Genomic DNA, 15,153 nt, shown 5'->3' on the forward strand with positions numbered 1-15,153 from the left:
TCAAAGCCATCGTAGGCTCCACGGAACCCGACATGACAACAACAACAAAAAAAAAGTAATTTTTTGAGCACTTGAGCTGTCACATATTTTTGTACTAAACTTTAACATTTCATCCATGTCGCTTGAAGAACAATGTTTAACCTCAGGGCTTTTGTTTTTCACCAAAGTGAATATATTGGCAATTGGCAGATTGTAGGATTAAGTGAAGGAACACATCACATAGGAATTAAAGATTCTGTGAGACCTTGCTGATGAGTGTAATGGGTTAATCTTGACAATTAGAGTAGTGATACCATTCCAGTGACACCTTTTATTAAAAAAAAAAAGGAAAAAGTAGCTGAGTCCTTAATCAGTACGGGGAAGCTGGTTTCCTAATTCTAGCCTCTAAGCAAGCACAGTGCTGTTTCTTTAAGAAATTGACAGCCAGTGTTTGAAAGGGGTGGGTCCTGACTTTAAAATAGTGGAGGGCTCTTCCTTGTTTTTTTTCTTTTTTCTTTTTCTTTTTTTTTTTTAAGATTTATTTATTCATTATGTATACAGAAGAGGGCGCCAGATCTCATTACAGATGGTTGTGAGCCACCGTGTGGTTGCTGGGAATTGAACTCAGGACCTCTGGAAGAACAGTCAGTGCTCTTAACCTCTGAGCCATCTCTCCAGCCCGGGCTCTTGTTAATGCACTGCAGTGGTTCAATGTTAAGGCACAAAGGAAAGTATAGCTTCAAACTCCCCCTTTGCATTGTGGGAACTGATGTCGTGTATATGTGTGTGTGTGTGTGTGTGTGTGTGTGTGTGTGTGTGTGTGTGTGTGTGTGTGTGTGTAGCCTACCACAAGCACCATGGTCAGAACCTCGTCCTCTCCCAGCCCGGTGCTCCTTCACTACTTCAGTTCCTTTGTTTCCCTGCCTCACCCCAGGCTACACACCCTATCTAGCATTTTGTTCAGGAGACAAATCGAGACAAGCTTATTAACTGTTTCAGGCTACACGAGATCTCCATGTTTGTGGTCCGGGACAGACGGTTTCCCGGGACCTAAGCAGGTGGTGCTGTTCTGCACAGGCATTCGCTGTCTGGTAGAGATGAAAGTTCTTCCTCGGCCACACCTGGTTGGCCTTAGTGAAGCTTCCCCACGAGTGGAAGCCCTGTAGGGGAGAAGAGAGAGGAGCAGTAGACAGCGCTTCCAGCACGGGGAAAGGATCAGGCTAAGGGATTTGCAAGGGTCATTTTGGCAGTGAAGTTGAAAGCTAGTTACCTTAGGGTTGGGCAGTGAAGGAATCATTAGATCTAGTCAGCTCCATGAGCAGGGATTTGGTTCGATTTTATTTTCTAGTTTTTACTATTTTGGTTTGTTTTCTGTTATGAATTAGAGAAACGGTATCTGTTCTGATCTCATAAGGCAGCATCACAAGCAGAATCAAAAAGAGCTGACAGCATCCTCCTTAGCAGCTTAGCCTGGCTGTGTTCGCTTGGGCAAAAGACGCATGCATCGGTGGGTGCCCTCACCCAGAAGTTCTTCCAGGCCTTTTGTAGGGAAGGTGCCTGTGTTGATTAACCATATGAGCCTTTCACCCTCTCAGTCCGCAGGGCTGGCGGGTCTGAACGAGGGAGCCTTTGTTACTTAAGGAAGTTTGGGCTTAGAGGAGCACAAGGGGGACCTAGCTTTGCAGGCCGGGCGTGCCGTTTCATGGTCTCTGTTTCTTTAGTTCATCCAGTGGTGTTCTTACTGGCATGAAGACACTCACAGCTCATGAAGAGGGTTTTAAGTAAAGGAAGATTCGGTGGTATCTTGTGGCTCATAAAATATTTAGGTGAGGGAGTTCAGCACAGAGAAGTTAACAGTTCCTGACACTGAACTTGATCAGAAGGGAAAGACCATTGAGGGCATTGTCTCCTTGGACTTCCCTTGTGGGGCAGGCCCCAGAGCAGCAAAGCACCGAGCTAGAGTGGGCCTGCGGGTCACAGTTAGCTCTTCATTCTGGAACTGACACAGTCTAGAGTCTCCGTAGAAAGCCAGGCTTGAGGAGGTTTCTGTCAACTAGATGTAATTAAGAGATATTTTCAATTTATGATGATTTATATACTATTCAGACCTTTCCTCCTACCTGTATATAAAATGGAAACAATTTAAAACTCCCTTTACTTTGCTTTTTAAAGAAGAAAATGATATTTCACCAGTGCAAATAAAGAGCTGAAAAACTCAATTCGAAAGTTAAAAATGGCCAGTTGTGGTGGCGTACAACTTTAATTCCAGCACTGGGGAGGCAGAGGCAGGAGGATCTCCGTGAGTTCCAGGTCAGCCAGGGCTACATAGAGAACCCTTGTCTCAACACACCCCCCACAAAGGAAGTGAAAATTGGAGAGTTAAAGTACTAACCCTGAAAGGCAGTACAGCAAGGCTGCTTTATCCTGTTCCAAGCTGAATTTCTCAAAGATAGAAGGAGGAATGGACAGTGAATAGGTTTTTAAGTAAGCTGTCTTTAACACATACCTAACCCCTAGATGTCTTTTTAATGTTCCTAAGAGCAGTGGTCTTGTGATTTACTGACTCCCCGGTACCCGCTTGGAAGCTTGAGCGAAGGTGGTCTCGTTCTTGGCTAGTCCTGTTTCCCATCACCATCTGTGTACTACCCACTCTCTCGTTTCCTTTCATGTCTAGATCTTAGTAAAGCTCTGCAGTTTCGTTTCTCCGGCGGAGGAGCTGGCCCAGAAGGATGACCTGCAGCTCCTGTTCAGTGCAATAACCTCATGGTGCCCCCCCTATAACCTGCCCTGGAGGAAGAGCGCGGGGGAGGTCCTCATGACCATCTCCCGCCATGGGCTGAGTGTCAACGTGGTGAAGTATATTCACGGTGAGGAGCCTGTTGTCTTCCCCCTCTCCTGTCATCTCTAAGTTGTCCAAAGATTGGCCTTTAAGTTAATGCGTGCATTTTGCCAGGGAGATGGAATTCAAGGCCCATCCCAGCTACAAAGTGAATTTCTGTTGTGTGAATGTTTATTCTTCATCCAGTGTGGGTTATGTCATCCAATTGTTTTTCTAATGAAAAAGCAATTAGTTTAAAGTGCTATAGTTGCCAGTGTTTCTGAAGATAGTTCACAAATACCCTAGTAGTCTTTCTCATACAGAATAGGTGGATTTTTTAAATCAGTGTTAAAGAGAATTCTCTGCCTAATAAGTAAATAGTATCGTTTGTTCTTTGAGGTGCTGAGTGAGTGGTAATTTCTGCAGCCTGTCAAGTGGTTAACTTATTTTGTATGGATATACATATATGCTGAAGTGTCCTGAAATTCTTGAATTAATTCATACAACTAGTGTGTGTGTGTGTGTGTGTGTGTGTGTGTGTGTGTGTGTGTGTGTCCGTCCTAACACCCCATCCTGAATTAGCTGCTGATGTCTTCTTATTGCTCCTGTGTTAATCTTAGCTTCTGTTGTAGGATATTGGGTCCTCAGAGTTGCTGATGGGGTGTGACTGTGTTTTAAACTGGCAGTTTGTACTGTAAACATAGTTTTTGACATTTTGTCTCTTTAGTTATGGAAGTATTCAGTTGGTCTGTATTTGCACTTTGAATACTTGATGATTTCTCTTCTTAATTTTTTAATCTTGTTACAATTATGTATCAGTATAAATGATCAAAAACCATTTGGCAGTGGGTAGTGATTTAGATTTTGTTTAATAATGACACCAAAGTGTAAGAACTGTGGTAAACATCAACTCGTTCTCAGCATGCTCCTGTGTCTCCCTTTGTTACTGCTTAGGGTACCTTCCCATTAATCTGAAGCCGCTTTTCCCCTTAGAGAAACCACCGTTACTGTGCACCGTGATACATGTACATTAAAATGTGATGCTTCATTAAACACCTTTTTTCTTAAGCAATGGACAGAAACAATTCACACTTAATTATTCTTTCTCACAGAAAAAGAATGTTTGTCCACGTGTGTTCAGAATATGCAGCAGTCCGATGACCTATCTCCCCTCGAAATTGTTGAAATGTTTGCGGGGCTTTCTTGTTTCCTCAAAGACTCCAGTGATGTTTCTCAAACTCTCCTGGATGATTTTCGGATATGGCAAGGATATAATTTTCTTTGCGACCTCTTGCTCAGGTAAACCGTACAACTTAAGAAGACATTTTAAATGTCAATGGAAACAGTGGGGTCATCAGAAGAAATCAGGGAAATGTTTGCTTACTTAATGCATCTGTGGGTGTCTTCTTGGCTTCACTCCCTTTTATTCCTGGTTTCCATCTGAGGACAGACAGGGAATTTTGAGTGAGCCAGTTAAAGGCAGAGCAGGACATCAAATCGGGGCTTAGACAGGAAGGTGGAGCTGCCCCTTTCCTGTAACCACAGAAGAGGCTGGAGAGCCAGATAGCGTGGCTTACAAGTATAAACTTCCCGCTCAGTTATGGTTTTGCTTTTCCTGTTAGTGTGTGCGTGCGTGCGTGCGTGCGTGCGTGCGTGCGAGAGAGAGAGAGAGAGAGAGAGAGAGAGAGAGAGATTTAAAGTTTAAATTGTTTTAGTTTTATTCTTGAGATTTCATTCATGGATACTGCATTTGCATCATCTTCCTCTCCCTTTCTTCCATCCGTTCTTTCCATGACTCCCTTACTCCTCAAGTTCATGGCTGTTTATTTTTAAATTATAGTTACTTACATAGCTTCTGGTTATTTTTATTAAGTTAATGGTAAGAACAACTACATAGATTGAGACTATACAAGTGTGTATGTGAGACAGATTCGCCACTGCTAAGTTTGTGCTCCTCACCATCCCCAGTGCTCCACATAGAAAATGGCTGGGTACCTCTTTTCCTGGAACTGTGGCATCCTCCCCCTTAGCTGTCCTTGGATGCTCATTGTCTTCAAAATATTTGCTGTATCATGAGACAGCATGGTTTTGTAAATTTATTGTCTGCAACTTCAGTTGATCAAGCAGTTTATTCTACTTAGTATTGGCCGATATTAGGTGACCCCAAGAAAGTGTGTCTGCACGTATGTCCCCATCTATAAGAGAGGACATGTGACCGTCACCACTGGATAGTCATTGGCGCATTCCTTCGCATCTTGAGACTCGGACGCACTCAATCTGTTATCCGTGGTGAGAGGATAGGATTCTAAAGATGGAGGAAGCGCATTAGCATATTAGCTGCCAGAGCCATGTCTGGCTCGAGTGACATCAGAAGCATGTTTCTGGAGGACAGCTTATACTGACATGGTTGATGAGAAAGGAAAGGGGGGCTGTACAGTTGTGAGCATGGTGTGAAAGTGAGCAACAGAGACTGACTTTAAATGGAAAACACAGGAAATTGGCAGAGGCGGGTGGGGTGGATGGCCTGTAATATCTTTCCTCCTGTCCCCGTCTTAGACATTTCCCGAGTTTATATTGGTGACAGTAATATCTGTAATAAGCAAAGTCCCAGCGAGTCTTTGTCTTTATGAGAATGAGATTCTTTTAAGCATCTTGTATTGTCAATAAGGCCATAGTCAGAGTCGCATCCTTATGACCTCAGATGGGTGCTCATGACCTCAGGCAGTGGCTTTTAAGGAGTCAGGTCAGCTCCAGAGTTTGCTTTGGGCTCTGAGAGCTTTGCCTGACAGTGTCTCCTCCACAGACCCCTGCATCACACACACACACACAACTCTTAGAGCTCTTCCCAGAAATTTCATTTTTAAACATTGTTTATAGAGAAAATTTATTAGGAAGAGTGATCTGAGGCAGGAGAGTCACTGTGAGTTCAAGACCGATCTGCACTATACACACAGCAGACCCTGTGTGATAAAAACACAAACCTTGGTTGTTGCATGCAGAGCTTCCGGCCAGCCAGGGATGCAGAGGGAAGCTGTCTTAAAAACAGTAAATTCAAAAAAAAAACAACAACAAAAAAAAAAACTTGGAAATGCATCATAATGTAGCATAATAAAATCTTTTAGATTTTTAAAATATATATATATATATATATATATATATATATATATATATATATATATGAAAAATGTAAAACACCTTGTAAGTACTTTATACATTTACTTCCTGAATCTGAAATTGACAAGTAATTCTATATAAAATGTAAGAATATTAACCGAAGAGAAAAGAATTCTAAATCTTACCTTTTCTAGATTGGAACAAGCTAAAGAGGCAGAATGCAGAGACGCCTTGAAGGATCTGGTGAATCTGGTAACTTCCCTGACCACCTACGGGGTCAGTGAGCTAAAGCCGGCTGGTGTCACCACAGGGGCCCCCTTTTTGTTGCCTGGATTTGCAGTACCTCAGCCTGCAGGCAAAGGTGAGTTCTGACTGAGTGCTCTGAGTGGAGGAGCAGGAGATTTGTCTCCTAAGGGTGGCTCTTGGTGGGGATTACCAGTGTGAAAGTGGTTGCCTCTTTGCCTTAGAGTTCTCTGCCCAGAGTTGAGTTGCAGGAAGGTTCCCCAGTCTTTAGTCTGAAGACAAAGAGTTGGAGACAGTGTTGTAGCACTGAACCAGACAAGTTCATTGGAAGATGCATTCATTTGAACGATTTTGTCATCTGGTTCTACTTTTGAAGATTGGCTCCTGTGCGTGCCTTCCATGTATGGAGGGAGGTCCAAGCACACTCCATTCTCCACACTTGCTGCTGGGTAGGGCTTCTAGGTACACACGGAAAGCATGAGGTGTGAGTGTTTTACTTCTTTTAAAGCCATACAAACCTAAGACAAAGAAGTTACGTTATTTCATTTAGGTCAGAGAGTAAGTGTTCATAGGCTATGTTTTCCTAACATTTTGATCCTTGTGTGGTATTTTTTTTTTCTTTTTTTTTTTTTTTTGTTTGGTTTTTCAAGACAGGGTTTCTCTGTGTAGCTTTGGAGCCTTTCCTGGAACTCACTCTGTAAACCAGGCTGGCCTCAAACTCACAGAGATCCGCCTGACCCTGCCTCCCAAGTGCTGGGATTAAAGGCGTGCGCCACCACCGCCCAGCATGTACTGCTTTTTTTAACTCAGTAAAACTTACTCCATAATTAAGAACATCTAATTATGAGTCAAATGTATCCATATCTACAGTCCCAGCACTGGGAGATGGAGGCAGGGGGATGAAGAACTCAGGGACCGTCTCAACTGCACAGCATGTTTGAGGCCAGCTTAGATTACATTGAGACCCTGTCTCAAAATAAATGAACAATTATATAAGAATTTCAGCTATATTGGCTGTTTATTTTTTTAATACATAATAGCCAATCTCCAAAATTTAAACTTAAAGGTTTCTAATAGTTTCTTTCTATATTTGGCTCTTTCTAAATATTCAATAGGATCATGATAAACCCATGTAAAATTTAACTGATCAGAAATATCGACATGCCAAGTTGTTTAAATTTCACAGTAAAATTTACTCATTCTTAGGAAATCAAAGCTCTTTTAAGAAATGTAAGCAGATGGAGAATGGACCTCCTGGTGTGTTGTGGCTTCAGAGCACAGGTTCAGCTTCGAAAAGAACCTCGGAAATGAGTGTAGGTTCTCATACATTCAAAGCCCCATATTATGGAACACATAGTAGTCTCTCAAAAATCTAATTAAAAACCTATGTATTCCAGTGAACTGTTTCTACGAGTTGATACAAAAATAGTTCAGCAGAAGCCAGAAAAATGGTTTTCTGGGTGAAGGATACCTGGCATGCAAGTCTAGCAACCTGAGTTTGATCCCCAGGACCCATTCAAAGGTGGAAAGAGAGAATCCACTCCCCAAAGTGGTCCTCCGACCTCCATACTCATACTGTGGCGCGCGCGCGTGTGCACACACACACACACACACACACACACACACACACACACGAAAGGATGTTGTTGCATGTGTTTTCATGTTGTATAGCAAGAAATCATAGAAGTCTCAGTTCTCAGCAGCAGAGGAGGCTGGGGTGGGCTGTGTACCATGTGGCAGTCAGAAGACAGATTGTGAGAAGTGAGATTCCTGATCCCAGGAATCAAACTGAGGTCATCAGGTTTGGCATCAAGCACATTACCCATGACCCATCTTGCCAGCCCCTAAATTCTTCTTTTTAATGTCTTCTTTAAAAAGAACAACTATTTTCTTTATGTTAGAACATAAGCATTTTCACGTATTGTGTATCATTGGTCTTCGTTCTTAGTTGCCCTCATCACCCTCTCCCACTCACTCCAGTCCCCTTGCTGGTCCCCTTTCTCCAAACAGGACACCTGCTTTCATGTCACATTCCCTCTCACACCCCTCCTCGCCCTCTCATGAATGAGTATATGCACATGTGCAGTACATATGCACCCCTCCATGTATATAATCTGTATAAATTTAAAGCTGCAGGCTCCACATGAGAGCAGTAGCAAGCCATATTCATCATTCTGAACCTGGCTTGGTTCATTTAACACAGTGATCCCCAGTGCTGTCCATTTTCCTACAGATGTCATCTCTTAATGAATGAATGACATTCTGCTGTGTGCACCACACTTTGACCATCTATTGATGGACACCTATGTTTCTTCCATATCTTTTTGGTTTTTCGAGACAGGGTTTCTCTGTGTAGCTTCACGCCTTTCCTGGAACTCACTTAGTAGCCCAGGCTGGCCTCGAACTCACAGAGATCTGCCTGGCTCTGCCTCCCGAGTGCTGGGATTAAAGGCATGCACCACCACCACCCAGCTTTTCTTCCATATCTTGGCTATTGAAAATAGTGTAGCAGTAAGCATGAAGGTATAAAAATCTCTGTGGAATGCAGACTTAGACTCCTTCAGACATTAACTCACGAGTAGTAGCTGTGTCATATGATAGTTTTAGTTCTAGTTTTTTGATTCCCATGGTGTGTACAGCAGATTCTATTCTTACCAACAGTGTTCAGCATTCCCCTTTCCCCACAAACTCAGCGTTTGTTGCTATTCATTCATTGCCTTTTTCTTTTTTCTTTCCTTTTGGGTTTCACTGTGTATCCCTGGCCATTCTGGAGCTTGCTTATGTAGAGCCTCGAACTCACAGAGTTCTGCCTGCCTCTGCCTCCTAAGTTCTGGGCTGCTACACCTGTCCCATTTGTTGTCTTTATGATAGTAATAAATATTTCTCAAAGAAAGAAGTATAAATGACTAATAAATATCTGAAGTAGTGTCCCACATCCTTAGCTATCAGAGAAATACTAGCAGAAGCTGCTTAGAGACCCCAGCTCACCCCAGCTCACTCCAGCTCACTCCAGCTCACTCCAGCTCACCCCAGCTCACCCCAGCTCACCCCAGCTCACTCCAGCTCACCCCAGCTCACCCCAGCTCACCCCAGCTCACCCCAGCTCACCCCAGCTCACTCCAGCTCACCCCAGCTCACCCCAGCTCACCCCAGCTCACCCCAGCTCACTCCAGCTCACTCCAGCTCACCCCAGCTCACCCCAGCACATCACGGTCGTTTTCGTAGGAGACCTATACTGTCACTTGCCGGTACTATAATTTTCCTGTCATTTAGATGCCCAGGATTGGATAGAGTTGGTTTTTAACCTAATGTAATGCTTTTCTCTCACGTGCTGTCAGGCTTTTACGTTTGTATTGCCATTGGTCTACCTGGCTGACTATAGATAATAAAGTATGTTCTTAAGAGAAAAGCCACACTGGCAGTAAGAAATTGAATATGAACGTGTTTGGTTACTTTTCATCCACAGGATAAGCTTGTGTTTTGTGGATGAAAACTGAAGTAATGTGTGCACTGACGATTGGGGAGCCTTTAGAAGGTTTTCAGAAGTGTCCATGCTGACTAGTGTTTCTGAGCGACTTTCTGGCCCTTGTATGCTTTCCAGTTTGACTCACGTTTCCTAAAATCTTGTGTGTTACGTGAAGATTGATGTTAATTTTGCCACTTTTGCAAGTACTGTATATTACTAATTATTACTAGTAATTGTGAATGCAGGGATAAGTTTTCTTGGAAAACAATTGTTCTAATGTACGTCAAATACAACTTTCTGTATAACTTCTATAACTGTCATCATTAACTTCTATCACAGGAGCTGTGTGAAAAGGTGCTTGACTTTTCCATTTGAAAACCAAGTTTAAAATATCACTACGGGCCCTAGGTTGTTTTAGCAAATATGTTTGTGTAAAGAAATTCCTATTTCAGCTTGAAAACAGAGCAAATTTCCAAATTAAATTTGATGAAAACCCCTGTGTTGCTAGAGGAGAATGTGGAAGAGCGTCCCTCCTGCCCCGTGCTGTCCCCCTTTCACACTCTCCTGTTACCCTTCCAGCTGTGTCTGACTGGTCCCCCGTCACACTCAGCCTGCATTTATGTTAGTGAACTATTTCCATGACAGAAGGCTGAGTGTATGCAATAAGCTTTCCTTCTCTCTCGAGCAGTTTAAGTTTTCAAAATGAGCTGTTCCTAAAATGTTTGTAAGGATGCATTAAATGTTTGATAGGTTCTATTTCTTTTTAGTTAAGTATTTGAACTTGATGAAGTAAAATAAGGCCTTTCATGAAAAGAGGACGTTGTGTTGGAAAATATTTGATAATGGTGAAATTCATGATGTGTTGACACAGAATCTTTTACCATGATTAAAACATCACATAGCACCCACTTGTGTTTCCTTTTCTGTTTTAGGTCACAGTGTGAGAAACGTCCAGGCCTTCGCAGTTCTTCAGAATGCATTTTTAAGAGCAAAAACCAGCTTCCTTGCCCAAATCATCCTCGATGCCATCACAAATATTTACATGGCTGACAACGCCAATTACTTCATCCTCGAGTCACAGCACACCCTGTCACAGTTCGCAGAGAAGATCGCTAAACTCCCGGAAGTACAAAACAAATACTTTGAAATGCTGGAGTTTGTTGTCTTTAGCTTAAATTATATCCCTTGTAAAGAACTCATTAGTGTTAGTATCCTGTTAAAGTCTAGCTCTTCTTACCACTGTAGCGTTATTGCAATGAAAACCCTTCTTAAGTTTACAAGACACGACTACATATTTAAAGATGTCTTCAGAGAGGTGGGCCTTCTGGAGGTGATGGTAAACCTTTTGCATAAGTACGCTGCCCTCCTGAAGGACCCAGCTCAGGCGCTCAGTGAGCAAGGTAAACACCTCCCTGGTTGCCGCGTTTGGGAGAGGGGTCAGGAGATTTCACTGGTGGTTGATAGGAGCACTTTCCCGTTGTCTGTGACGGTGGTGTTCTGGTGAGGGTTTCCCAGCGTGAGCTTTTCCTTCATCTTCTGTTAGGAAATGGGGTAAGGGCAGCCTAGAATTATGTCGCAGTAGTGGGAGAGAGTTCAAAGTAAACATGTATGGTCTTCGTGATTTGTGTTTATTACTTTCTCTGAGAGATTTTTTTTTTAATTTCTAGAAATAATTGAAATTTTTATTAACTACAATTAATTAAATACAATCAAATGTGGGTGTCTCAAAATATTTTCATTCTATAGAACAAATATGTCTACTTAGTGGTGTTTCATAAACATCACTGTGTGCATTTTAAATAAATACAGTAAAGTACTACTGTATCTAGCAATTGACAAGTTTTAATTGTGAGTTAATACATGTTGACTCGACAGGTGAATCCTAAGCATCTTCCTTTTTGTATGTGATAATTTTCCTGTTGGCCTCGCTGATTCGAATCTCCATGAGAAGGCTATAGTTACTTTGGCCTTTTCATTTTTAATATTTGTTATATAACTAACTCCTCCCATGCTAAAATACAAAATCTGTGAGCATTGATTTATTTGGGCATATTTGGACAGGTGCTGGGCATGTGTTCTTTTAAGGGGTGTGTTACTAGCAGTTCTGTGTTAGTGGGGAAAGCAAATGTTAAAGACATGATAAAAATATTAATTGTTCAAGTAAAACTGGCTCAAAATACCCATTTTTGAGATTTGCACCTTTGAACCTGTGTTCTAGGGGACTCAAGAAACAACAGTTCGGCTGAAGACCAAGAGCACTTGGCTTTGCTGGTGATGGAGGCCCTGACAGCGCTGCTTCAAGGCTCCAACACAAACGCAGGTAACAGACCACGAGTGTGTCGGGAGAGGCCTGCCTCTCTTAAAGCCCCTGTCCTTCAGTGGAGCAAGGCTGCTGTGGTAATGCCACAGTCAAGCCCCGCCAAATGAGACTACTCTGGCCGCTTCAAACATTGCCCCGGCAAAATCTGTGCTGCTGTTACTGTCTTGAAATATTTTCTGCTTTTTATGGTATGCTTTCTGTTTGGCTCCTTTCTTTTCTTTTCCTCTTTTTTTTTAAGCTTTATTGTGTGCTCTTGTTCAGATGACTGCCTTATTAAATTATTTCTGAAGTACTTCTTCATAACTGTGGTTCATAGGTGTAGGAGAGCAAGATTTTAATCCTAGCACCCAGGAGGTAGAGGCAGGCGTATCTCTGTGAGTCTGAGGCCAGCCTGGTCTACACAGAAAGTAAAGGCTAGCCACAGCTACATAATGAGATCCTGCCTAAAAAAACCAAAATTCTAAGTCCATATGTTCAGTACAACTCGAGAGGACTACGTGAGCAGAAGTGGACTCAGGTTTGTGGGCAGGCTCACATCATGGAGAACCTTCTTAGGAATGTGCAAGAGCTTAGATTGGATTGTGGGTGTATGGGGAAGCCATGGATGAGTGAACAGATGAATGAATGAATGAATGAATGAATGAATGAATGAGTGAGTGAGTGAATGAAATAATATATAAAATGCATGACTGTGTTAGTGGGAGCACAGAGAAACTCTACATTCGACATATTTAAATGTATTGTGTTCCAGCCAACATACTAACTCAGAGTGATGGAAAGGTAATTCTTTGCCCAGGAGAACAGCCGAACTGAGAGAGATGTAATACATAATTATATAAGTAATTGTTTAAATACAATTTGGTAAGTGCTAAGGCAAGGCTGAATAAATAAATTTAGTAGGTAACTGAAACTATAAGTCTGATGGCATTCCCTAGGCTCTGTAGGATCATTTGTCTATTATATAATGCATAATATGATTATTGCCACTAACTAGATTTAGTTGGCTGAGATACAGACACAATAAATAATGAAAAACAAGACTTTGTCAAATTAACTTTCTGTAGTGTAGTGTGAAGTTACACAGGCTAGGACCAGGCCATCTACTCTTATAGACTAGAGACTTCCCCAGTCATTGACTTGGTTCCTCCCAGGCGTAGACATTTCCATGTGTTCTTTTGGTGTTTTTTCCTTGTTAGGTAAGATATTACTCCCCTTGTAATCTGAGGCTCTGCTGTGTCCACAGAAAGTATTCTTCAGCCTCTAGCCATTATGAACTCTGATAGGCTCAGGATTTGTAACCCTTCATGTACAAAGGATGTCACAAGTTCATGCCCTAAATCTGGCTTGTTGTTTTAAAGACAAAGTCTTGTTATGTAGCTCCAGCTGACCTTGTATTTCTTTTGCCTCCAACTTCCAAACGTAGGGCTTCAGGTCCAGGACCTCTCCATATCAGTCATCAATGCCATCTCTTAAGTACACGACTTAAAAATCACTTCAAGATTTTTTTTGTGTGTTTTTTTTCTTCCCCCCAGAGCTGAGGACCGAACCCAGGGCCTTGTGCTTGCTAGGCAAGCACTCTACCACTGAGCTAAATCCCCAACCCCTCAAGATTTTATAATTCCTATAAAGTTGCAAATGGAAAGCCACTTAAATTGAGGTGACAGTGGTCACCAAGATAAAATACAGTGTTATTCAACTGACATAGTTTCATTGAAATAAAATCAGAAGAAAATCCAAGCTTTGTGAGTAATCAAATATGTAAATAATAATAAGACTGATAAAATTATAATAGAACTATACGTTATTTTATAAAGAATGATTATCAGAACTACTTGCAAGAAATACAAATTGGTGAATTCCATGACTTGATCTGGTTTTTTCAAAGGTTAGGGGCAGCATTTGCTCTGAGAACGGGGTCTTCAGTGAGTGGGAACTGGGTTGTGGTGCTGCAGGTATACATGAACTCTGCTGTCACTGACCAGCTGTGACTTTGGATTAAATAACGCAGAGGGCAGGCTTGGGAGCTGTTCCCACTGGTGTTTTCTGTTGTAGATTTTGCCTTTTTGGTTGTTGTGGTTCACCTTATTTCCTTATAATTTCCCCATGGTATTTTATGCTGTTCTTTTCCTGCACTGTTTTGAAAGCCCCTTCAGGGCAAAACTCTGTTATGGGGTATTGTTCATCTGAAAACCTGTCGGTATATTCCTTTCAGTGCAAGATCTCCTGGTGCCTACCTGTAAAATTTTTAAATATTCTAGAAATGGACATGGTGACTCTATCAGGGCATTAATCTTACATTAAGAAATCTAGAGAAAGGATATGTGTATGTTTCTGACATCCCACAGTACAATTTGTATATTGTAATATAAAAAGTAAAATAGGTATGTCAGCTTTACACACATCTGTTTAAATTATGTTCCTACAGAAGCAGTTGGATGTTAATTCACTTGATTTGCCCTGAATGTCCTAAGTTCCTCCATGCTGTCTTTTTTCTCCTTTCTTTAGGAATATTCCGAGAGTTTGGAGGGGCGAGATGTGCGCACAATATAGTGAAGTACCCGCAGTGCCGGCAGCATGCCCTGATGGCCATACAGCAGCTGGTGCTCTCTCCCAATGGGGATGACGACATGGGCACACTCCTGGGGCTGATGCACTCGGCTCCACCCACAGAACTGCAGTTGAAGACTGACATCTTAAGGGTACATTCCATACATATATATATATCTGCTTTCTTACTCTTAAAATCTAGGTTCCTGCTGAAATTAAATGTCCTTAGTTTCATCAGGGAACTTCTTTAAAGAGATTTATTATGTATTACTTTTTAAAATTATGTGTTCAGGTGTATATCTCTGTGTAAGTATGTGCCCTTGACTGTGGGTGCCAGTGAAGGCCAGAGACATAAGAAGAGCCCATGGAGCTGGAATTGGGGGGTGGGGGGGGGTGATAGGAATTAAACTCAGGTCATTTGCAAGAGTAGTACACATGCTTTGAACCACTGAACCTATAGCCTAAAAGAGAAATTTTAGAAATCCAAAATGACAAAACCTCCACAAATTATATATACCAGGGATTTGGGAAAACTCAGCCGTGCCTTTTAGTGTATGTGGTCCTGCTGATTTATGGTTGGAACAGTTATCCTGGCTCATTAGAATCATCTGAAATGAGTAAAAGCTAAATACATATATTATCTCTTCAGTTCCAGTCATCCAATGC

At 41.9% G+C, this 15,153-nt stretch overlaps 1 protein-coding gene across 6 annotated transcripts in view; it reads left to right on the forward strand.

The window, feature by feature from the left end:
- Nucleotides 1-15,153, forward strand: part of Wdfy3 (WD repeat and FYVE domain containing 3) — a 248,435-nt gene that overhangs the window by 116,026 nt on the left and 117,256 nt on the right. For all 6 annotated transcript variants that reach the window (XM_036200777.1, XM_036200773.1, XM_036200776.1 and 3 more), the window contains 6 exons: nucleotides 2,654-2,846; nucleotides 3,910-4,096; nucleotides 6,106-6,272; nucleotides 10,553-11,020; nucleotides 11,839-11,940; nucleotides 14,446-14,639. In XM_036200777.1, the coding sequence (XP_036056670.1) occupies nucleotides 2,654-2,846; nucleotides 3,910-4,096; nucleotides 6,106-6,272; nucleotides 10,553-11,020; nucleotides 11,839-11,940; nucleotides 14,446-14,639 (1,311 nt within the window). The remainder of the gene's footprint in view (nucleotides 1-2,653; nucleotides 2,847-3,909; nucleotides 4,097-6,105; nucleotides 6,273-10,552; nucleotides 11,021-11,838; nucleotides 11,941-14,445; nucleotides 14,640-15,153) is intronic.

The sequence above is a fragment of the Onychomys torridus genome, chromosome 10, assembly GCF_903995425.1.
Source record: "Onychomys torridus chromosome 10, mOncTor1.1, whole genome shotgun sequence".
NCBI classification, from domain to species: domain Eukaryota; kingdom Metazoa; phylum Chordata; class Mammalia; order Rodentia; family Cricetidae; genus Onychomys; species Onychomys torridus.